Source organism: Muscardinus avellanarius, assembly GCF_963383645.1.
Source record: "Muscardinus avellanarius genome assembly, chromosome: 6".
Classification (NCBI taxonomy): domain Eukaryota; kingdom Metazoa; phylum Chordata; class Mammalia; order Rodentia; family Gliridae; genus Muscardinus; species Muscardinus avellanarius.
Genome location: NC_137791.1, coordinates 82,636,466 through 82,661,491, shown reverse-complemented (window position 1 = coordinate 82,661,491; position 25,026 = coordinate 82,636,466). Strand labels below are relative to the sequence as shown.

General features: G+C 39.2%; 1 protein-coding gene across 1 annotated transcript in view; it reads right to left on the bottom strand.

Annotated features, from left to right (window-relative positions):
* The window catches only part of CSN2 (casein beta), a gene marked incomplete at both ends in the record, with an annotated part of 104,427 nt that extends 94,351 nt beyond the window's left edge, over nucleotides 1-10,076 (bottom strand). The window contains one exon of the mRNA XM_080697227.1: nucleotides 9,906-10,076. Coding sequence (XP_080553353.1) covers nucleotides 9,906-10,076 — 171 coding nt within the window. The remainder of the gene's footprint in view (nucleotides 1-9,905) is intronic.
* Nucleotides 10,077-25,026: the final 14,950 nt, after the last annotated feature.

Genomic DNA, 25,026 nt, shown 5'->3' with positions numbered 1-25,026 from the left:
ATTTATTCATCTAAGTGCTTCTGAGTGGAAGTTGCTATTCTGATCCTGTGAAGGGGCTGGGATCTGGGCTGGAGAATACCCCTGTGTGTCCTGGCCTGACAACTGCCCCTCTCATGACCTTCCACTGTTCATAATCTCCTCTCAACTACAATTAGATAATAAGTAGCAGTGGTATAATAATAACACTTAAATACCTTATTGAATTAAACTAATAAATGATATTGTACCTAATAGCCCATGATAATAATTGCTTAGATGTAAAATCATTGCCTATCCTGCCAGTAGAGCTGTGCCTGCATGTTGTTTAATTTTTTCCTCAGCTGGGCCTGGTGGCACAGACCTATAATACCACTACCTGGGAAGCAGAGACAGGAGGATTGCAGGTTCACTGCCAACCTCAGCAATTTAGTGAAGCCCTCCACAAGTTAGCAAGACAAAATAAATAATAAAATAGGACTGGACATGTAGCTCAGAGGTAGAGCACTCCTTTGTTTAATATTCAGTACCAGGGTTGGAGGGGAGTGGAGGAGGGAGGGAGGGAGGAAGGGAGGGAAAGAGGGAGGGAGGGAGGGAGGGAGGGAGGAAGGAAGGAAGGAAGGAAGGAAGGAAGGAAGGAAGGAAGGAAGGAAGGAATTTTATTTTCTTATAAGATACGATGGGCCCAATCCTATAACATCAGTACTTGGAAGGCTGAGGCAGGATGATAACAGGTTCAAGGCCACCCTCAGCAACGTAGCAAGAAAGACTCAATTTAAAAGTGAAAAATAAAAATGGCCGAGAGTAGACAGGCGTGGTGGCGCACACTTGTAATCCCCGGGCTTAGGAGACTGAGACAGGAGGATCACACAGGTTTGAAGCCAGCCTCCGCTACTTAGTGAGGCTTTCAGCAACTTAGTGAGACCCTCTTTCCAAATAAAATATTTTAAAAAGGTCTGGGAGTATAGCCCGGAGGTAGAAAGCCTTTGGGTTCCACCCCCAGTACCACCAAAAATAAGTTTTAAAAAATTTAAAAAGTGGTTGAGAGTGTATCTCAGTGAAAGAATAAACCTAATGGGTTTAATCATTAAGACTCCCCCCAAAAAGAAAAAAACTTTTATAAAACATAATTTTTGAAGCTGCTGCATAAACAAGGTCTAGGGACTTGTAAGAAATTTAAATCATGAAGCCATGTCTAGAGTGATGGAGTCTACTTATGAACAGTAATAACTTCTCTGAGTGATTTATAGCCCAAAACTTCCAAAAGTCTTGCATTAAGGAATTCTAGTTAACAATTATAAAATTACAAAAATATGAAAAGGAAAATATAAGAAATTCTATCAATTTCATTTTATAAAGACAAAGTTTCCTACTTAGACATTAGAGTTAGTTACAACAATTCTCTGAAAGATTAAGTATTTTATAAAATATAGCAATATTTCTGGAGAGAAGAGCAATGCCCACAAGTCAAAGGTGAAATTATCAATAGAATCTCAAATGTTTTTATATGTGATGTGAGATTTTATTACATTTGAATTTCTGGTTACCATTGATAAAATGGAAGAGTCTAAATATGCTCCTTCAGGCATAGTTAATAGATTAAGATATTTAATCAAGGAAGATACATTAAAAGTGCTATTTTGAAGACATGAATGAGCAAACTGTCTAGATTATGTATAGGCTTATGGAAATAGGTTAGTGATAGCTATAAAGAAATTCACATTACAGAAGCAGTATGATAAATGTTTTTCAGATATTTGTTAACCAAGTAGTGAATATTCTTCTCTGAAAGAAATTCTCTCTGGGACACGGGGTTGTATTTTCTAAACTTATTTATAATTAGTCTATACCAATTCTGAGTATAAATATTTTTGTAACACTTAAAGTTTCATAGATAATCTGTTATTCTCTCTTTTTTTCTATATAGGTCTGAGTCCAACAAATAGCTACTACACATGTTTTTTTTTTTAATCACATGCTTCCATCATGTGTTGGTAGAAGGAAAAAAACACAATGTGGAATACAGAAGATCATGATTTAGTTTGTTCTCTGTGCTTTGTGATAATTGTCTTCCTAATTTCTCTTTTACTAGACAGTTTCAATTTCAAACTGTTAAATTGATTTTATTAATGATCCTTAGTAACAGAAATCCATTTTTTCTCAAAGCAATAAATTTCAAGCATATCCTTATGTGTATGGTATTTATTTTTACTTTTTATTGATGGGCTAAATGGACATTGTTGTAGTCAGTTAATTTTGATTTAGTCTGACAAGTAGCAATAAGATCGCTCAGTCAATAAAAGGAAGGTCAGGGCAGAGAGAACATTGTACATAGGGTGGTCCATAATAACCTGTACGGTATAGTGACATTTTATTAAGTATATAGATTTAGAATGGGAGAATGAAAATTTCATGCAGAAAAAATAGGAAGCACAAACTCACTGTGGTAGGAACATTTGCTGTTTTGGGGGACACTTCAAGGAGACCAGCATATATGCAGAATGCAAAAGCCAAATAAAAATAAACTAGGTATCATAAAATGAATGTACAAAGTATCATAGCCCTCTAGATGATGTTTAGACTTCTTTGTATTAAGATGGACTGTATTAAAGGTCAGAGTTTGATTTATACATTGGAAGGGAAGAAAAGCCTGAAAAAAGATATCTATGCAATGGAAATATATAAACCTCTGGACCCTTAATATTTCTACAATAGATTTTTATGTTAAGTATTAATATCTTATATTTTATTTTGTTCTAACCAAGAAAATTAGTTTCTTATTAATACAAAAAAAATCACATTGCAGCATTAAATACTCCACCCTCAGGTAAATAGGTGAATCTTCCTTCCTTCCTTCCTTCCTTCTTTCCTTTGTTCTTTCCCTTTTTTTCTACTTGTGTTTTAGTAGTACTCAGGATTGAACCCGAGGTCATTCTATCTCTAACCTGCACTCCATGCACTCCAGCCATACACATATAAAATATAATGTATATTTTATATACATTGTATACTACATATAAAATATATTATATAAAACATAATATATATGGGATTTTTAAATTTTGAAATAGTGCCTCACTAAGTTGCTGAGGACCTCAGTAAATTTCTGAGGCTCATCTTAAGCCTGTGATACTCATGTTTCAGTACTGGGATTATAGGCATGTTCCACAATGCCTGACTCAGTTGAATTTTTCTTTTGCTAAAATCATTGAAAGTAGTTGACAAAATGTGTGTTATCAACTAAAACAACTTTTATAAGGAAATAGGGAAACAGGCATATTTATTTAAATATAAACTAATAACCTGGACCAGTTATGGATATGGGTGTCAATTAAAATTTTTAGAGTTCATTGAGCTATCTTTTGAAGTTGTGGCTTTTTTTTCATTTTTTATTTTATTTTATTTTATTTTATTGGTGCACTGTATTCATACATCATAGTGGGATACAAACTTTTGTAGACATACATGCACACATCGCCCAGTCAGCCCCCACCCGATCCCCACCCCATTCTCTCCCCATCCCTCCTTCCCATGCTTGGCTTAGTGGTTGACATCTAGTATTATAGCAATTTATCCCAAATTAAAAATGATAATCTCACATAACAGTTTCATTTGTCTGATACCAAGCGTTTGATGATTTAAAGATAACATTTCAATATTTCTTTTTGCTTTCTTTCTTACCAAAGCATATTTTTTTGTTTTTTTAGGTGAAACTATCATATATTTATATATTTATTTTTCAGAAAAAAAATCTATCCTAATATGGAATATGAATTCTAGATACCCAAAACGATCTTGAAAAAGAACAAAGCTAGCAGATATATATTTTCTGATTTCAAACCATATAAAGCTACAAAAATTGAAACAGTGTAGCACTGTTCTAAAGGCAGATATATAGACCATTGGAGTTAAATACAAGCCTAGAGCTAAATTCTTCCCTATATTGTCAAGTTATTTTTGACAAGGTTTCCACGAACATTTGGTGGTGGAAATAATAATCTTTTAACTAAATATTGTTGAAAAATAATAATTACATGGAAAAGAATAAAATTGGACCCTTACCTAATCCCACATACAAGTATTAACTCAAAATAGATAAAAGACCTAAATATAAATCTTAAGACTATAAACTTTTGGGAGAAAATCTGGGTCATAAAACCTCACAACATTGAAATTGGCAGTGATTTCTTGGATATGATTTCAATGGCACAGGCAACAGAAGAATATACAAACTCCCTAAAAAATAAAAGAAAATATTGTATATCCAAAGACAATGTAAACAGAGTTAAAAGTTATTAATAGAATTGGATAAAATAGGGGGTCGCGGGCGGGGCACGCCTAATGGGGCCCGGGTCGCGGGACTCTGGGCCCCTGCTGAACTGCGCGTAGCACGCCAGACCCCTGGAGAAACCAGACCCAGTAAGACGCTGGGTTCTGGGCAGGGGTCGCGGGCTGGGCACGCCAGATGGGGCCCCGGTCGCGGGACTCTGGGCCCCAGGCAGAACTGCGAGTAGCACGCCAGACCCCTGGAGAAACAAGGCCCGGTAAGACGCTGGGTTCTGGGCGGGGGTCGAGCACAGGGCACACCAGCTGGGGCCCGGATCGCGGGACTCTGGGCCCCGGCCGAACTGCGAGTAGCACGCCAGACCCCTGGAGAAACCGGGCCCAGAACAGAAAAAGATAAAGAAAAATATCGGAGAGGTGGTAAGAAAGCCGTTATGGATGCCAGGACACTGGAGATGCAGACAAAACTTATCTAAATGCACTGGAACTTATGGAAAAATTCTCCGTGAAAGAGGACTGCTATTTCTCTATATTGTTAAGAATCTCAGACATCACATATAAGGAGAGAGTTTAGCGGAGACCAAAGAGAAATGCGGTGTTGAAAGAGTTCTTCGCGATGGTGGTGGAGACTTGTATTAAGGAGAAGCAGAAACCGGATCTTACCAACTTTATTTTTTTGGAGAAATTACACCAAATGTCGAATGCTACCATCACGCATGCTTAGGAACACTGGACAACATTCAGAGTGGAAAAAGAGCCTGGGAAGGATTTGAAACGGTGGAGGCAGTGGCAATGCCAGTGGCCAATATTCGGGGGAGGCAGAGATCTGATACATTACAACTGGAACCTTTGAAATAATAACCACAGAGACAGTGATCGGAACCTGCTGAGGGATTAGGCGGGCGCCGGGGCCAGTGGCCGACATCGGAGCTTGCTGTGAGGCAAGGCCACTACTGAGGCCTCTGTGGCCGGGATTGGAACCTGCAGAGGGGTTAGACCGATGCTGGGGCCAGCGAGGCCGGCATTGGAGCCTGCCATGATGCAAGGCTTGTGCTAGGGCCTCCGAGGTCGGGTCCAGAACTTGCTGAGGGGTTAGGCCGGTGCTGGGGTCAGCGAGGCTGGCATCGGAGCCTGCCGTGAGGCAAGGCCAGGGTTGGGGCCCCCGAGGACGGGACCGGAGCCTGCTGAAGGGTTAGGCCGGTGCTGGGGCCAGCGAGGCTGGCATCAGAGCCTGCCATGAGGCAAGGCCGGTACTTGGGCCTCCGAGGCCAGGATAAGAGCCTGCCGAGGGGTTAGGCCGGTGCTGGGGCCAGCGAGGCCGGCATCGGAGCCTGCCTTGAGGCATGAATAGTGCTGGGGCCTCCGAGGCCGGGATCGGAGCCTGCCGAGGGGTTAGGCCGCTGCTGGGGCCAGCGAGGCCAGCATCGGAGCCTGCCTTGAGGCAAGGCCGGTACTGGGGCCTCCGAGGCCAGGACAAGAGCCTGCCGAGGGGTTAGGCCGGTGCTGGGGCCAGTGAGGCCGGCATCGGAGCCTGCCTTGAGGCATGACTAGTGCTGGGGCCTCCGAGGCCGGGATCGGAGCCTGCCGAGGGGTTAGGCCAGTGCTGGGGCCAGCGAGGCCAGCATCGGAGCCTGCCTTGAGGCAAGGCCGGTACTGGGGCCTCTGAGGCCAGGATCGGAGCCTGCCGAGGGGTTAGGCCGCTGCTGGGGCCAGTGAGGCCGGCATCGGAGCCTGCCGTGAGGCAAGGCCGGTACTGGGGCCTCCGAGGCCAGGATAAGAGCCTGCTGAGGGGTTAGGCCGGTGCTGGGGCCAGCGAGGCCGGCATCGGAGCCTGCCTTGAGGCAAGGCCGGTACTGGGGCCTCGAGGCCAGGATAAGAGCCTGCCGAGGGGTTAGGCCAGTGCTGGGGCCAGCGAGGCCGGCATCGGAGCCTGCCTTGAGGCAAGGCCGGTACTGGGGCCTCGAGGCCAGGATAAGGGCCTGCCGAGGGGTTAGGCCGGTGCTGGGGCCAGCGAGGCCAGAATCGGAGCCTGCCGTGAGGCAAGGCCGGTACTGGGGCCTCCGAGGCCAGGATAAGAGCTTGCCGAGGGGTTAGGCTGGTGCTGGGGCCAACGAGGCCGGCAGCGGAGCCTGCCGTGAGGCATGACCAGTGCTGGGGCCTCCGAGGCCGGGATCGGAGCATGCCGAGGGGTTAGGCCGGTGCTGGGGCCAGCGAGGCCGGCATCGGAGCCTGCCGTGAGGCAAGGCCGGTACTGGGGCCTCCGAGGCCAGGACAAGAGCCTGCCGAGGGGTTAGGCCGGTGCTGGGGCCAGCGAGGCCGGCATCGGAGCCTGTCTTGAGGCATGACCAGTGCTGGGGCCTCCGAGGCTGGGATCGGAGCCTGCCGAGGGGTTAGGCCGCTGCTGGGGCCAGCGAGGCCGGCATCGGAGCCTGCCTTGAGGCAAGGCCGGTACTGGGCCCTCTGAGGCCGGGATCGGAGCCTGCCGAGGGGTTAGGCCGCTGCTGGGGCCAGTGAGGCCGGCATCGGAGCCTGCCATGAGGCAAGGCCGGTACTGGGGCCTCCGAGGCCAGGATAAGAGCCTGCTGAGGGGTTAGGCCGGTGCTGGGACCAGCGAGGCCGGCATCGGAGCCTGCCTTGAGGCAAGGCCGGTACTGGGGCCTCCGAGGCCAGGATAAGAGCCTGCCGAGGGGTTAGGCCAGTGCTGGGGCCAACGAGGCCGGCAGCGGAGCCTGCCGTGAGGCATGACCAGTGCTGGGGCCTCCGAGGCCGGGATCGGAGCATGCCGAGGGGTTAGGCCGGTGCTGGGGCCAGCGAGGCCGGCATTGGAGCCTGCCTTGAGGCAAGGCTGGTACTGGGGCCTCCGAGGCCAGGACAAGAGCCTGCCGAGGGGTTAGGCCGGTGCTGGGGCCAGCGAGGCCGGCATCGGAGCCTGCCTTGAGGCATGACCAGTGCTGGGGCCTCCGAGGCCGGGATCGTTGCCTGCCGAGGGGTTAGGCCGGTGCTGGGGCCAGCGAGGCCGGCATCGGAGCCTGCCTTGAGGCAAGGCCGGTACTGGGGCCTCTGAGGCCAGGATAAGAGCCTGTCAAGGGGTTAGACCGGTGCAGGGGCCAATGGCCAGCATCGGAGCATGGCGTGAGGCAAGTTCACTCCTGCGGCCTCCAAGGTCGGGACCAAAGCCAGCTTAGGGGTTTGACCGGTTCAGGGGCCAGCGAGACCAGAACTGGGTCCTCCCATGAGGCAAGGCCGCTGCGTGAGCCAGCGAAGTCTGAATCAGTCCACTGAGTAGCCAGGCCACTACTGGGACCATCAAGAGTGGGATTGGTACTTGCAACGCAGCATGCACAGAGAAATATCGCAGAAAATATAAATCAGACGCTTCTCTTAATCAGCAATAACTAGGAGGAAAAGGGCAACAGGAAGAGGTTGAGCTATAGAAAGGGCCCTATAGTGAAGCAACTAATGTGACCAATCTGAGGGTATGTAATACTGGAGGACGGAGCCTCTTTAAAATGCAGGAGATACATAAATAAATGTATCAAAGTAAATCACCAAAGAAGTGTGGGATGGAGGGAGGGGGAGGGAATGGGACGGGGGCTGGAGGAGGGCTAATTGGATGATGTGTGCTTGTATATCCTCTCAAGTCTTGTACTCCAATGTGATTGATATATGACTACAATGCACCAATTTAAAAAAATAAATTAATTAAAAAAAATGGGGTGGGGGCTAGGTATATAGCTCATTGGTAGAACACCCTTGAGATAAAGTTTTTAATAAATAAATAAATAAATAAATAAATTTAAAAAAAATAGAATTGGATAAAATATTTCCAAATGCTATATCTGAAGGTATATTAATATTCCAACTAGAAATCCTAAAAATTAACAACAATAAAGGCAAACAATACCATTTAGAGATAGGTAAAAGACTAACATAAATAATGAATCTCCACAGATAACCAATCTTAATTGTCTGTTGGATGGAAACTCTTGTTTCTCTGGTTCTGGTGAGTGTTACCTATTTCTTCTTTGTAGTTAATCTCTTTGAGTATTTTCTCTAGCGCAGGTTTTGAAGACATAAATTCCTTCAGTTTCTGTTTGTCATGGAAGCTTCTTATTTCTCCATCTAATTTGATAGAAAGTTTTGCTGGATAGGAAATTTTTGGCTGGAAGTTGTTTTCTTTCAGAGTTTGGAATATGTTACTCCAAGCCCTTCTGGCTCTCATGACTTGGTTTGGGAAGTCTGGAGTGATTCTAATTGGTTTGCCTCTGAATGTCACTTGGCCCTTTGTTTTTGTTGCCTTTAAGATTCTCTGTTTGGCTTCCACATTGGTCATTTTGACAATTATATGGCGTGGGGATCCTCTTCTCCGATCCTGTCTAAAGGGAGTTCTATAAGTTTCCTGGATCTGTGTATCAACCTCTTGCTCTATATTTGGAAAATTTTCTGCTATTACTTCCTTGAAGAGATTGTTGATCCCTTTGGTATCACTTTCTTTTCCCTCCTCTATTCCAATTATTCTTAGGTTAGCTCTCTTAAGATGGGCCCATATTTCTTCAATGTCAGATTCCTGCTGTTGGATATTTTTTTCTAGATTAGAAACTATGCATTCATTTTTGGATTGCTCATCTTCTAAGAGCGAGATTCTGTTCTCCATGTGGTCTAATCGGTTGTTTGTGCTTTGAATTGAGGCCTTTACTTCATTAATTGCATCCTTTATCTCTTTTTGGCTCTCTCTGAGTTCTTTTCGAAGCACCTCTATTATTTCTACAGTTATTTTCCTGATTTGATCTTCTAGAAATCTCTGATTTTCTGTTTTATCGGGTTCTGATGTTGTGGGGTTGTGCGCATTCATTACTCCAGTGTTATTCCTCTTTCCCATGATTTCGGAGGTTTGTGCCTTCTCTGGGTTCTTCCCTTGGGTCACTATGGCTTCACTTAAGGTGCTCTGGATCTCGAGTCTGTATTATCTCAGACCCCACTACTCCTTTACTGGGTTGTATCACAGAGTCTCCGACCCAGGGAGTCGATAGAGGCTGCTTTAAACTATGGGGGGTGCCAGGTTGCACGTTCTCCTATGGTGTGATATCTCTGCCACCACCACTCCCTCACTGGGTCAAGTCCCAGGAGGCACAATACTGGGATTTCTCCTCTGTGGCCCGCAATTTGACTCACTGTTCTTGAGTACGCAGATGTAGCTGTACTGGACTCGGTGAATTCACTGCTGCTGCCGCCGCCGGTAACAATATGGCGCCTCTGCCATGCCCTCGACCGTGAGGCTGGCATATTTTTTCTTCTCTGGTTTTGATTTCCACTCTGAATCCCTGCAGCGTGTGCTGAGCTCAGCCACTGGGAGCTTTAAATGCTGTCTGCGCCGAAAGATCCCGCCTGGCTGTTCCGCAGCGGCTCACCTCGTCTTGCTGTAGCCATCCGTTGAGTTCGCCGCTGCCGCCGCCACACTACTCATTTTTGAGTACGTTTTATTTTTCTTTTGCTTTAATTTTAATCTTGTTTTTTTTAGTGAACTTGGGCAAATGAACTGAAATCTCCAATGAGGAATGTAAGAAGGCCTGGGGATCAGGAGGGGTTAGGAGAGGCCATCTGTGTCACCTTCTGTGCCTGCATTATCACAACAACCTTCCTCTCACCAGAATGCGGCGGGTTTTGGCATCATATGCCTGGATCACACTGAGCCCGGTGTCACTGCTGGTGGTCATCCCTTGCGTGATGGCGACTGTGGTGACCAGGTAGCTGGATGAAGACCAGCTGAAGGTCCTGCTGCCCCCTTGGGACTCCAGCTCTGCTAAACAGCTCCTCATACCAGGGAGGACCACTTGCCTGTTAGACTCTCTCCACTTCAAGTTGTGGCTTTTTAAACATGTTTTTATCCCCTCAATAAAGAACTGAATCATAGAAGTCATGCTATGAACATATACAAAATTGCCAATCCCAATCTCAAAGACTTGCAGGGTAGAGAGGGAAGTTGGTGGGGAGAGCAATAAGAGTTGTGTGCAAATATTTTTCTAACATTCTGTACCCAAATATATGTAAAATTAAAATGCCCACAATACAAAAGATAAAAGATGTTTTCCAAAATTAGCAATTTGTATACTGCTATGGTAACCAGTCATTGGTGGAGCTCTTTAATTTTGATTTTGTTTTTAAACCTGTGACTTGGACCACCTAATACTATGTGCACATTACATACAAAAAATAATCCATGTAATTCATCACATAAACAAAACCAAAGACAAAAATCACATGATCATTTAAATAGATGCTGAAAAAGCATTTGACAAAATCCAACACTTATTTATGCTAAAAGTACTGCAGAGCTATAGATTCTCCTTCTTAGTCTAGAGTTCCTCCTATGACCCATTTTCTCCCTAGCTTCCACATATAAAGGAGAACATCCAATTTCTTACTTTCTGTGACAGACTAATTTCACTTAGCAAAATGTTCTCCAGTTCTGTCCATTTCCTTATCAATGACATAATTTTGTTCTTCTTTATGGCTGGGTAAAATTCCATTCTGTACATATCCCATAGCTTTATAATCCATGTGGGAAATTTTCTAACGTACATGATGTACATTCACAAACATATTAAAGTCAACCACTAATCCAAACATGAGAATAAAAAAGGAGGAGGGGTTTGGGGAAGGGCTAAATGAGTGATGTGTGCATGTATGTATCTACCATCTTTTACCCCATTTAGATGTATGACTACAATATATCAATAAAAATTCTAAAAAATAAATAAAAAGTATTAAATGAGAAAAATGAAAGCACTGCAGAGAATCAGAATATAAGAAACATGCCTCAACATTATAAAGACAATATACAATAGACCCACTGCAAACCCCATATTAAATGGGAAAAAACTGGGAGAATTCCTCCTAAAAACAGGAACAAGACAAGGATATCCCTTAATGCCACTTCTTTTCAATACAGTACTTGAGATTCTAGCCACAGTGATAAGGCAACAGAAGGAAACCAAGGAGTACAAATAGGAAAAGAAAAACTACAACTATCTCTTTTTGCAGATGGCATGATACTTACTTAGAAAACCTAACAAACTCAACAACAAGCTTATAGAACTGATCCAAAAATTCAGCAAAGTGGCTCTAAAATTAATCTTAGAAATCAGAAGCTTTCCTATACACCAACCATAAATACTCTGAAAAAGAAATCCAGGAAACATAGATTATCCCACAAATAAAAACCCAAAATACTTTATAATAAGTCTAAGGAAGTAAACGATCTCTATAAAGAAAATTATAAAACAGTGAAAAAAGAATTTGAAGGAGACCATAGGAAATGGAAAGATTTTCCATGTTCATAGATAGGCAAAATAAATATCAGAAAAATGGCCATTCTTCCAAAAGTAATCTATTGATTCAATTCAATAGCCATTAAATTACCAAGGTCATTCATCAGAAACATAGAAAAATCAGTTCTAAAATTCAGTTGTAGCAACAAAAAAAACCCCAGAATATCCAAAGTAGTTCTCAGCGACAAAAACCATGCAGGAGGCATTACAATAACTGACTTTAAATTCTACTACATAGTCATAGTAAACAAAATAGCATGATATTGGCACAAAAGAGACACATAGACCACTGGAGCAGAATAGAAGACTCAGAAACAAATCCACACACTTACAGCCAATTCATTTTTGACAAAGGGGCCAAAAACATACACTGGAAAAAATATACCCTCTTCAACAAATGATGTTGGCAAAACTGGTTAACCATATGCAGAAGAATGGGAATAAACCCCTCTTTCTCACCCTACACAAGAGTCAATTCAAGATGGATCAAATGTAAGTATGATAAATGATTCACTTTTGCTATTTATCAAGAAATGGGGGTTTTAATAATAGGTGCAGCACTAAAAAGAACCAACAGTTTCAGATGAGTTTTAAATCTCCTTTATAATATTATTTCCAGTCTACTACTCTGCCAAGTGCTGTGTGCATGTATTTTACTATCAGTATGAATGGCATTATGAGGTGATAGTATAATATACCAAAATATAAAAATATTTTGTTGATAAAACTGAAAACATAAGGTTTGAGAGCACAATCATGTGGATGATCTCTAAGTTCCTACCAAAGTTAAGAATCTAGACTTTTAATTGAAATTTATTGTGAAATACTTGGACAGGCATTTTCTCAGTTCTAATTTTCTATTCCTTTCATGTGTGTGTGGTATGCAAAAAAAATTCCCCCTAAATCTATATTTAAAGTGTATTTAAAATTGTCACACTATCCATCAAAAATTCTACTTCCTCATGCATATCATAGTAGCACTAATCAGTAACCATAGGAAATAACTGAAGAGGCACTTTGGGTCTCCACATTCATCTTCATATTGGCTGAACTAGTTTGCAGTCCCACTAACAATGTAACAGAGTTTCTCTTTCCCCACATCTTCTCCAGCATTTGTTGTTATTTGGTTTCTCTGTGCTTGTCTTTTTGATAGGGTAGGAAACATTTTTTAACAATTTTTTTATTGAACATAAATGGTATACATTTAAACTATATTTGGTGCCCTCTCCCCCACCCCCGTATTCCCTTCCCCCCTCCCACCAATGGTTGTCTAGGTTAACCATGTCTTATTCATAATTTTACACATGTTCAGATGTAGACCCTCATTAATCAAGATCAGCCTTCCTCCTCTCCTATATTTCTATTCAAACTGAGGAAACATTTTAAACAATATCCTGGCACAGCTTTAGTGGCAGGACAGCCTTTAGTCAAATACACATGTAAACTATTTTGACCAGGGGGGTTATGTATGTCTTTTAATAGCCTGGCCAATTCTAGAAGTATTATAAAGATACCTATTTTGTTGATCATAAAGTTGAAGTTTAAAGAAGATTTAGAACAGTTCAAGGTCATGACACTACCAGGACACAAACACTGGTATTCTCCTCCTATAACCTGGCCTCTTAACCAAAGCAGAATAGAAACTGTTTCTCAGGTACATTTAGTTAAATAGGCACACATTAGAAGAGCCACAAGAGACATTTCATATAGTGGGGTTATATTTGTGCCTCTATTTTATTTTATTTCAGTCCATCTTAATACAAAGAAGTCTAAACATCATCTAGAGGGCTATGATACTTTGTACATTCATTTTATGATACCTAGTTTATTTTTATTTGGCTTTTGCATTCTGCATATATGCTGGTCTCCTTGAAGTGTCCCCCAAAACAGCAAATGTTCCTACCACAGTGAGTTTGTGCTTCCTATTTTTTCTGCATGAAATTTTCATTCTCCCATTCTAAATCTATATACTTAATAAAATGTCACTATACCGTACAGGTTATTATGGACCACCCTATGTACAATGTTCTCTCTGCCCTGACCTTCCTTTTATTGACTGAGCGATCTTATTGCTACTTGTCAGACTAAATCAAAATTAACTGACTACAACAATGTCCATTTAGCCCATCAATAAAAAGTAAAAATAAATACCATACACATAAGGATATGCTTGAAATTTATTGCTTTGAGAAAAAATGGATTTCTGTTACTAAGGATCATTAATAAAATCAATTTAACAGTTTGAAATTGAAACTGTCTAGTAAAAGAGAAATTAGGAAGACAATTATCACAAAGCACAGAGAACAAACTAAATCATGATCTTCTGTATTCCACATTGTGTTTTTTTCCTTCTACCAACACATGATGAAAGTATGTGATTAAAAAAAAACATGTGTAGTAGCTGTTTGTTGGACTCAGACCTATATAGAAAAAAAGAGAAAATAACAGATTATCTATGAAACTTTAAGTGTTACAAAAATATTTATATTCAGAATTGGTATAGACTAATTATAAATAAGTTTAGAAAATACAACCCCGTGTCCCAGAGAGAATTTCTTTCAGAGAAGAATATTCACTACTTGGTTAACAAATATCTGAAAAACATTTATCATACTGCTTCTGTAATGTGAATTTCTTTATAGCTATCACTAACCTATTTCCATAAGCCTATACATAATCTAGACAGTTTGCTCATTCATGTCTTCAAAATAGCACTTTTAATGTATCTTCCTTGATTAAATATCTTAATCTATTAACAATGCCTGAAGGAGCATATTTAGACTCTTCCATTTTATCAATGGTAACCAGAAATTCAAATGTAATAAAATCTCACATCACATATAAAAACATTTGAGATTCTATTGATAATTTCACCTTTGAGTTTTAGGCATTGCTCTTCTGTCCAGAAATATTGCTATATTTCATAAAATATTTAATCTTTCATAGAATTGTGGCCATTAACTGTAATGTCTAAGTAGGAAACTTTGTCTTTATAAAATGAAATTGATACAATTTCTTATATATTTCCTGTTCATATTTTTCTATTTTTATAATTGCTAACTAGAATTCCTTAATGCAAGACTTTTGGAAGTTTTTGAGTTATGAAAATCACTCAGGGAAGTTACTACTATTCATATGTTAATTCCATCAGTCTAGATATGGCTTTATGACTTAAATTTCTTATAAGTCCCCCGACCTTGGTTATGCAGCAGCTACAAAATTATATTTTAAATTTTTTTCTCTCTTTTTGGGTATTAATGATTAAACCCAGGGACATTCTTCCACTGAGCTACACCCTCAGCCATTTTAATTTTTCACTTTGAAATTGTGCCGGGCATGGTGGCTCATGCTTGTAATTCCGGAGCTTGGGAAGCCAAGAGGGGAGGATCTCACAGGTTTAACACCAGCCGTGCTGGCTTATGGGACCCTTTTTCCAAATAAAAATATAAAATAATAGGTCTGGGAGTGTAGCCCAGAGGTAGAAGGGCTCCCAGGAACCCCAGTACCATCAAAAAAAAAAAAAAAAAAAAAGAAATTGAGGCTTTCTTGCTAAGTTGCTGAGGCTGGCCTTGAACTTGTTATCCTGTTTCAAGCTTACAAGTACTGCGGTTACAGGCTTGGGACAATTGTATCTTATGAGAAAAAAAAAAAGGAAAAAAAAACCCTTCCTTTCTCCCTTCCTCCCTTTCTCCCTAACTCTTCCACTTCCCCTCAACCCCCGTACTGGATATTAAACAAAGGAGTGCTCTACCTCTGAGCTACATGTCCAGTCCTATTTTATTATTTATTTTGTCTTGCTAACTTGTGGAGGGCTTCACTAAATTGCTGAGGCTGGCAGTGAACCTGCAATCCTCCTGTCTCTGCTTCCCAAGTAGTGGTATTATAGGTCTGTGCCACCAGGCCCAGCTGAGGAAAAAATTAAACAATATGCAGGCACAGGTCTACTGGCAGGACAGGCAATGATTTTACATCTAAGCAATTATTATCATGGGCTATTAGGTACAATATCATTTATTAGTTTAATTCAATAAGGTATTTAAGTGTTATTATTATACCACTGCTACTTATTATCTAATTGTAGTTGAGAGGAGATTATGAACAGTGGAAGGTCATGAGAGGGGCAGTTGTCAGGCCAGGACACACAGGGGTATTCTCCAGCCCAGATCCCAGCCTCTTCACAGGATCAGAATAGCAACTTCCACTCAGAAGCACTTAGACGAATAAATATAGTACATAAGATCACTGTTACACATTTCATAAAGTGTATTTGCATTTTATTTATGGCTTGATTTTGCTTTCTTCCTTTACCTGTCAGCATTGAAACTTCTGAGAAATCTTAAAATGTCACCATATCTAGCTTACCTCTGCACTATTGTCCTGTGGTTACTGAACATCAGGGTAAATATATCCATTGGGACTTATATATGGATACTGATTTTCTTGGGATGATGAATCTTGATCAAATTGTAGATATCGGCGATCCCTTCCCTACATGTGCACACAAACACATACACACACACACATACACACACACACATACACACACACACACACACACACAAGAAAATCATGAAGACATGAGACAATGCTAGTGAAAGTGTTTAAAAATAATTGTAAAAAATGGCATGATTAAAATCAGTATACCCTTATATATCAAGTACACAATTATTTTCCAACAGTTAGGTTTTAAATTACTTATAATAAAATGCTTAAGAAAATGTATAAAAACAAATATTTATATATTTCTTGTGTATTGACACAGTTGTGATTTATGATACATTTGGGACCACAGATTGTAGCCGGACACTTTGAATAGGCTTTAAACTTTAAATGTTATTAAATCACTTCCAATGTAAGTACCTTGTTAATCCTCAAATATCAAGGGGAGGAAAATTTTCCTACTTCTCAATGAGGCAGAGACTCTCTGTATCAATCTTTCCTTTTCTTCTTCAACTTTTGTGGTACTAGAGATTAAACCCACGGGCTTCTACCTCTGAGCTACACCCCAGGCATTTTTTAATATTTTTCTCTAAGTTTCCCAGAGTCTTGCTAAATTGCTGGAGCTGGGTGCAAACCTGTAGATCCTTCTTTGTCAGTCTCCTAGGTACTTGGATTACAGGGATGCTCCACCATGCCCAGCTCTGTATCAATACTGAAGATATGAGTATGCTGTCTCTTTGAACTTTCATGATCTTTAACATATTGATAAACACATATCTTTTTTCTTTCCATTTGGAAATTTTTATTTTGTGCCATTTTATTCCTTTGTTTTCTTTGTTATAGAGAATATTGTTGAAATATCATATTAATATGATATATCAAATAATTTTAATGGCGTCAACAAAGTAAATGACTACACGTGCCTGGTTCACTTTAATCTATAAAGAAGACTGAAAAAGAGAAAATAAAATTTATTTCATTGAAATAGAGTGTTGAGTGCAGTGTGAATGTGGCAGAATTGTTTCAGACCACAGAAATACGTGATGATCTAATAAAGGGAAGAATACACAGCTTCTACCCTTTTCTCTATTGAAAATCAAGATGGACTTCACTCACATGAAAAGAAAAAGCAGAAGGCTCTAGACTATCCCCCCCCCTCCCCACGCCGGAGGCACTGGAGGCATTTATAGCAGGAAATCCTGTGTCACAGCTCCTAAAACCAATAACATATGCTACCAGGTTATGACGTCTTAGATTTGTTTTTTTCGTTATTTTATGTGTTTTACCAGGAGTGGAACACACATCCTTTTGACTCTGGGGCTCTACCCTCAGACCTATTTTATTTTTATTTGAAAACAAATCTTGCTAAGTTTCTGAGAGCCTCAGTAATTTTCCAAGGTTGACTTTGTGCACCACCTCACACAGATGACACCCTGGTTTTAACCAGAGGTAAAAAAAAAAAAAAAATATTGAAAACTCTTGACTAGTCTCCTGCTGAAAGATACCATGTTGATATTTCTGCCTTTTCAGGGACTTGTATAGACTGATATCTACCTCTAGTTGTTCCAGTGATTTTTAACTTTTCTAAACAGACAAGATACATTGCCTATCCTCCTTTGGATGAAGTAAATATTTGGGTGGTCCAACATAAATAACTTGCTCTGCAGAAGGTCCAGAAAACACTGGGTAAGAACTGCTTATACTCTCAGGGTTCTGGAGAAATGTCGATGTGGCTACACACTTTTCTATTTCACCAGAAAACCACCAAGCAGTCCGGCCTACTCAAATCTATCCCTGAAACAACTAGGCAAGCTACCCTGCATGACTTGGCATGCATACCAATAATATCGCAAAGCTATGGGGCAGGTTTTCTGATTGGTTTGACCCATCTAGGCCTCGAACTAGAATCCAGGCAGCCCTGATAGCACCTGTGTCCCTGAAAAAATTGTTGGATGACCCATTTTTCAAAAGCTGTTCTTACTTAAGCCTCCAAAGCTAACCCTCATTCAGGTAAAATCATCCTACATACCACGAAGCAGTGATGCACACACCAGTGAAAAGATGCTCTATTTTCAAGTTTTGAAAGATAAACCTTGCTAATTTTCTAATACTAATTAAACTCATCTACAGATTCCATTCAGTTCCTTTCAAAATTGAATGACATGCATCACAGAATGAGTACCAGTGTAAATGAATAAAGAACCCAGAAATGCCTGCAGGTGTTCACTCAAGCAGATATTTGACAAAGCCAGGAGAACATGTAGTAGGTAGGAAAATATTTTCAATAAGACTCTGTTCACACTTGCAGATGAAAGAAACTAGAACCTAAATACAAAAATCAACTAAAGATGCTTCAAAAACTTTAATATAAGCCCAAGAGTTATGAAATTACTAAAAGAAATCACGGGGTAAAACATGAAAACACTGCCTGGGCAATCAATTTTGGAATTGATGCCAGAAGTACAGACAATAAAAGAAAATTTGACCAATGCATTTCATCAATCTAAACAAAGCTGAACAGCCAAGCAAATCACCAGAGAATGAAGGTTACTGGCAACCTACAGAATGAAGCGAAGTGTCTGCAAAGTATTCAACTGATTAAGGACTTCTTTCCAGAATATTTAAGAAACTGAAAGAGTAGTAAAATAGCCTGTAATGTGAGTTTAACAATTAAGTGAATAACCCAAATGCATATTTCTAAAAGAGGAAAAATAGATTGCTAAAAAGGACATAAAAGTGTTCCAAATTTCTAGTCTTTAGGGAATCCATGTAAAAAAAAACTGCAATGAGATACAGTTTGCAGAAGGGAATGGCTGTTCTGAAAACATAGAAAAAGTGTTAGTGAGAAGTGGTGAAAGGATTATCTATACTTCTGGGAATGTAATAAAACAGCCATTATGGAAAATAGCATGAAAATGTCTCAGCAGTTTATAAGCACACCCATGGGTTCCAGATATCCCACACTGGGTTTGAGGAGTTAGGAGACACCTACATCTCCACATTTATCATCCCCACATTTACCACTATTCTCAATGGCAAGATCTAAAATCAACCTACGTGTTCATTGATAGATGAAAGATGAAGAAGTTGTTTTGTACATATACAATGGAATATTTTGCAGCTCAGTAAAGAATGAGATGCTCACATTTGTTGCAACATGGATGGAAACGGAGGACACTATGACAGTTTAAATAAATGAGAGACAAATATCACAGGTGCTTACTTGTGGGTGGAAGCAAACAAGCTGATTACAAAATTTAAAAAAGTATAGAATAGAACTGTGGTGGAGGAAGGAGAGAGAAAAATGACTAATGGGTACAAGATTGCAGTTGGATGGGTTGAAAGATTCTTATTTTGAATAGCACATTGGGATAAATGTGGTTGACAAGTCATTAAATATTCCAATGTATCTCCTAGAGAAAATTATGAATGTCTCCCATATAAGAAATAATAATTATCTGAGAGTAGATACATCAATTAACCCCATGTTAAAAGTGAATATTCTATACATTACTGAAAGTCACATTGAGCCAGTGTGATGGACACACTTATAATCCCAACTCTGTAAGAGCAGATGCAATACAACCACTGAAGCACAGTAGCTCAGCTGAAGACCCACCAGAGAAACATAGCAAGATCCTGTCTCTAAAACAAACAAGCAAATTAATGAAAAACTCAAAAGTTCAGATTGTACCCCAAGTATATATATGCTATATATACATATATATTATAGCATATCATATAGTAGTACTATATATTGTATGCTATATAATTAATGCTACATATTATATACTTAATATACATAATTGATACTAAGTAAGACTATATATCATACTATAGTATATAGTCTAGTATTATTATATATTATAAAATAAAACTATAAAATGTAGTAATTATATTTAATTCTATCCAAAACAGATATTTGTCAAATTAAAAATATAATAAAATAATGAGTTTTCAGACTATATCTTAGAGAAATATTAATTAATTGAAACTTTCTGATTTATTTGACAAAGTTACTTTTATCTATTAAATGAACATTAAAAACACTAGGATGGGAACACTTACCATACCATATATGTTCTTATTGCTTCTGTACTTAATTAGATATATTTTTTACACTTAATAGAATTAGAGATTCAACTCTTATTTTCTTCAAAGCAATTGTTTATGAAATGAAGTTGGTTTGGTTTTGAGTGATTAGCTGGATTATTTAGAGCAGTGTTCTAAGTTTTTAAATAAATCACTATATAAGATAATTAGATCATTTTCTAATAATCAAAAATTAAACTCATCGTGTACATTGATCATTTGTGACATGCATGCTTTTCAGAGAGAAGTAGTATTTCTTCCTATAGAATAGATGCTCAGGAGAACCATATTTGGACTATAAGAAATCATCGGGGGGAATACTTACATGGTGCTTTTTTCTATGTTTATGTTTCTGTAAAGAAAAAATCAAAAACAAAAACAAAACAGAAAGCGAGGTTACAAACTCAATGCATGTTCGATTATGAAGTTTTCCATTGAATGAACCACTCTTACCTCTCCAGATGAGTCAGCACACTGGAATAAAAGAAAATATGAAATTAATTCACATCTCAATTTCATACTTCAGGAATCAGTATAAAAATGGCCTATTTGCCACAACTGTAATTAAGAAGTATGGCCAGGCGTGGTGGCACACGCTTGTAATCCCAGCATTCGGGAGGCTGAGATCTGGAGGATCGCGGTTCGCGGAAAGCCTCAGCTACTTAGTGAGGACCTCTGCAACTCAGTGAGACCCGGTTTCAAAATAAAGAATAACAAAAAATAGGGCAAAGGCTGTAGCTCGGAGGTAGAATGCCCCTGGATTCCATCCCCAGACCCGCAAAAAAAAAAAAGATAAATAAATTAATTAATTAAAAGTATGAAGGCAAAATCTTGCATAGATGATACACTAAAAAACTAGCAATTCCTGTTTAGACAGTGTTAAAAGGAGTGAAAAGACAGATTTCTCAATATTTATTTATTACTCTTAAATACCTATTTACTTGAGTCCATGTTTCTTGATTATATGAAATGGAGAAAAACTACATCACCAAAGAAAGAGATAAAATTATAAGTAGAATTTTGTATCTTTAATAGTAATGTCTGATAAGTAGCTCAGAAGTACTTATATTCAAATTTTGGCTACCTGATCGAGTCTACCATTATCTCTTTCTGTATCCTTTTTAGGTTATTAAAATTTTCTTCTTTTGCCTGGCGTGGTGGCACACACTTGTAATCCCAGCACTTGGGAGACTGAGTCAGTCAGGAGGATCACAGTTCACAGACAGCCTCAGCTACTTAGTGAGGAAGGCCATTTGCAATTCAATGAGAGCCTGTTTGAAAATAAAGAATAAAAATAGGACTGGGGGAGTAGCTCTGAGGTAGAATGCACCTGGGTTCCATACTTAGTACTGCAAAAAATTTTTTTCTTTTGGGTTTTTGTAATAAAATGTGATGAATAATGGTCTCTTAAGCAGTTTGTTATCTAAAACAGTTATAGAATTAGTGGGTTGTTTAAAGTACTTTACTTTTTTGACCAATTTCCTAGTAAGTAGATGTAAAGAAAAGAAAAGGGAAGACTGTGGGAGGAATAGAATGAGAAGGAAGCACAGGAAGGAAGAATTCCAGAGAAATAGAGGCCTATGTTAGGGACACATGGGACTAAGTGAAAACCATTTGGTGGATTGATAATAATTTTAAGGTTGAAAACATCAGCTTTTTCAAAATAAAAAAATTTTTATTGGTGCACTGTAGTCATACATCTTAATGGGATAAAATACTTGAGGCTTTATGTTGGTCTGGCTGACAGGAGTGTACCTGTGAGAACACGAGCTGGGCAGGCACCATTTGGTGGATAGATAGTAATTTTAAGATTGGAAACAGCAGCTTTATGTTGGTCTGGAGGACAGGAGGGTACCTAACTTGAGCAGATAGGCAGGCTGTGCAAGACATGACTTGGAAATTATTCTTTGGACATCCCGGAAGACTTGTGTTTCATTTTAATGGACTTTTTCATTCCACAGGCATCTAATTTTATTTGGATGAGAGATTCATAATTTAAATTTCATTGTATTCTATCAGTTCTCAGTTCCAATATTTCAGGAACTTTCTTAAAAAGTTTTATTTTTCTACAAAAATGAATAGTATTTTTGAGCTTGAGAGCAGGTTCTGACGATGTTCTATGTTCTTATTGAAATTACATAGTATATTGGCTGGGCGTGGTGGCGCATGTTTGTAATCCCCGCGCTTGGGAGACTGAGACAAGAGGATCGCGCAGGTTCGAAGCCAGCCTCAGCTACTTAGTGAGGCTCTCAGCAAGTTAGTGAGACCCTATTTCCAAATAAAATATAAAATGGGTCCGGGAGTATAGCCCGGAATAGAAAGCCTTTGTGTTCCACCCCCAATACCACCAAAAAAAAAAAAAAAAAGATAAGCATATGAAACACTAAACGTTATAAAGCCATATTAAGATATATTAAAACATAGGTCATAACACAGAGAATGCAAAAGAATCTTTGGTTAATTATGAGATCACATTCTTCAAGTTTCCTGAAATACTTACGATCATAGAAACCAGAAGAGCCATGATAAAGGCAAAGTACAGGAACCGCATGTTTGGTGGTGGAGCCCTATGAAAGCAATATGAGAAAGTCAGTAACATTCTCCCTCCCCCATTCATGCAGAAATCATTTGTGGATACTGTGCTTCAGAGCATCTCAGAAGATGTGAGAGATACAAGACAATGAAACACATGACCTGATATCTGAGAACTGAGGGAGTGACTGGGATGTGGATGAGTAAAGAGGAGGGTCAAAAATGAAGACATTAAAGTGCTCTAAAAGTACAGAGATGAATTTCTTCTATAGATGAACAGAATGGGAAAATGAAGGAAAAAGACAGTAAAGTTTGAGATGGTTCATTCATGATGAATGAGGTAATATTTAAAAGAATTTAAAAAATAAAACTAAGAGATACAAATGCAAAATATTTGTCTGAAGTATAAATACCTGACCAGGTAAACACAGCAAAATTACAGACATGATGACTATTTGGTTTTGTGAGTACATGGACTTGGGAAATGCAGTTAGAGATCATTAAAAAGGCATAGCATAAATAAATATTTAGAAAGAATGATAAATTATAGGGACTGGCTTTGTAATGAAGTCACTGAATATGATCCCAGTTTCTTTCTTGAGGAAACTCAAATTGAAATGTGGCAGGAAATAAGTGACAGGAAATAATGTATAGTCATTTTGAGATACTGAAATATATTCACCAATTAAAAATAGAATAAACAGGGAAAATTTAAATTTGTGTTCTTCTAATACAGATATAGGAAGAAAGATAGGCAGACATACGGAGATATTTAGGTATATAGATGGATGGTTAGATCAGAAGATAGATGCAGATACATACATTTATAGTAAAAGACTTTTAGAAATATTTTCTAAGGAACACAGTGATAGGAATTTAAAAGTTCACGTGTGCCTCTATGATCTTAAACCACATTAAGATGTATTATTACAATACATCAAAAAAGGGATAAAATGTTTTTATAACAATCTACTCATGAATGGAAAGAATATAAAGAAAATGAATTGATAATAAAGGAATTCTAATTTTGTATGGCATTAATTTCAAACTATTAAAAAAGGGTTTTCAATGCTGAAAATACTATGAGGGAAAGTGTGTAGTGTTTGGAATAAACTATAAGTACGAAATGGATAGAAAATATTTGAACAATGACTATATTTGCAAAATGAGAGCTTCTATTTTCTTTCCTATTCTTAATTTATTATATGTTACCTATAAAAATCATAATATTTTTACATTATTTTTTAAATTTTATTTATATGTGGAACATATTGAAAATGATATACATTTAGACTGTGATTGGTGCTCTCTCTCCTCCGCCCTGGTTCCCCTTCCCCCCTTTCCAACAATGAGTGTCCATGTTGACCATGCTATATTCATGCTTTTACACATATTCGAATGTACCTCCTCCATTAATCAACCTCAGCCTTCTTCTTCTCCTATCCTTCCATTCTAGCTTTGATGAGATTTTCCCTCTATTATCTGGAGTACCTTCCACTTGTATCCCCAATGCCCGCTAGTTTGGGCGTATTAGAGAAAACATATATCCCGTTTCTTTCTGTGCTTGGCTGATCTCACTTAAACATAATGTTCTCCAGATCTTTCCATCTTCTTGCAAATGGTATGATTTTGTTGTTCTTTATAGCTGACTATAATTCCATTGTATTTCCCATAATTTTGCAATCCATTCATCTGTTGATGGAGACCTAGATTGGTTCCATATTTTGGCTATTACAAATTGTGCTGCTATGAACATGGGGTTGCATATGTGACTGTAGTTCTCTGATTTCAACCCCCTTGGAAAAATACCCAGGTGCAGTAGAGCTTGACCATATGGTGGATCTATTCCCAGTTTTCTAAGGAATCTCCAACCTGATTACCATAGCGGGTGAACTAGTTTGCATTCCCATCAAAAGTGTAAAAGCGTTCCTCTTTCCCCACATCCTCGCCAGCATTTTTTGTTATTTGATTTCTTCATGCTTGCCACTCTGATTGATGGAATCTCAGCATAGTTTTGAATTGCCTCTGCCTGATGGCTAATGGTGTAGATCATCTTTTCATGCAGGAAATTAAAGCAAGAATTAACAAGGGGGATGGCATCAAACTAAAAAGTTTCTTCTCAATACAGGAAGCCATCAAGAACCTAAAGAGGATGCCTACAAAATGGGAGAAGATTTTTACCAGCTCCCACTCTGATAGAGGGCTAATACCCAGAATATATAAGGATCTCAAAAGACTCTACACTAGCAAAACAAACAACCCAATTCAAGAAATGGGCACCTGAACTAAATAGATGCTTCACAAAAGAAGAGATACAAATGACCAATAGTATATAAAATCATTATTATAAAATAAACATAGATAATCAGTCAGA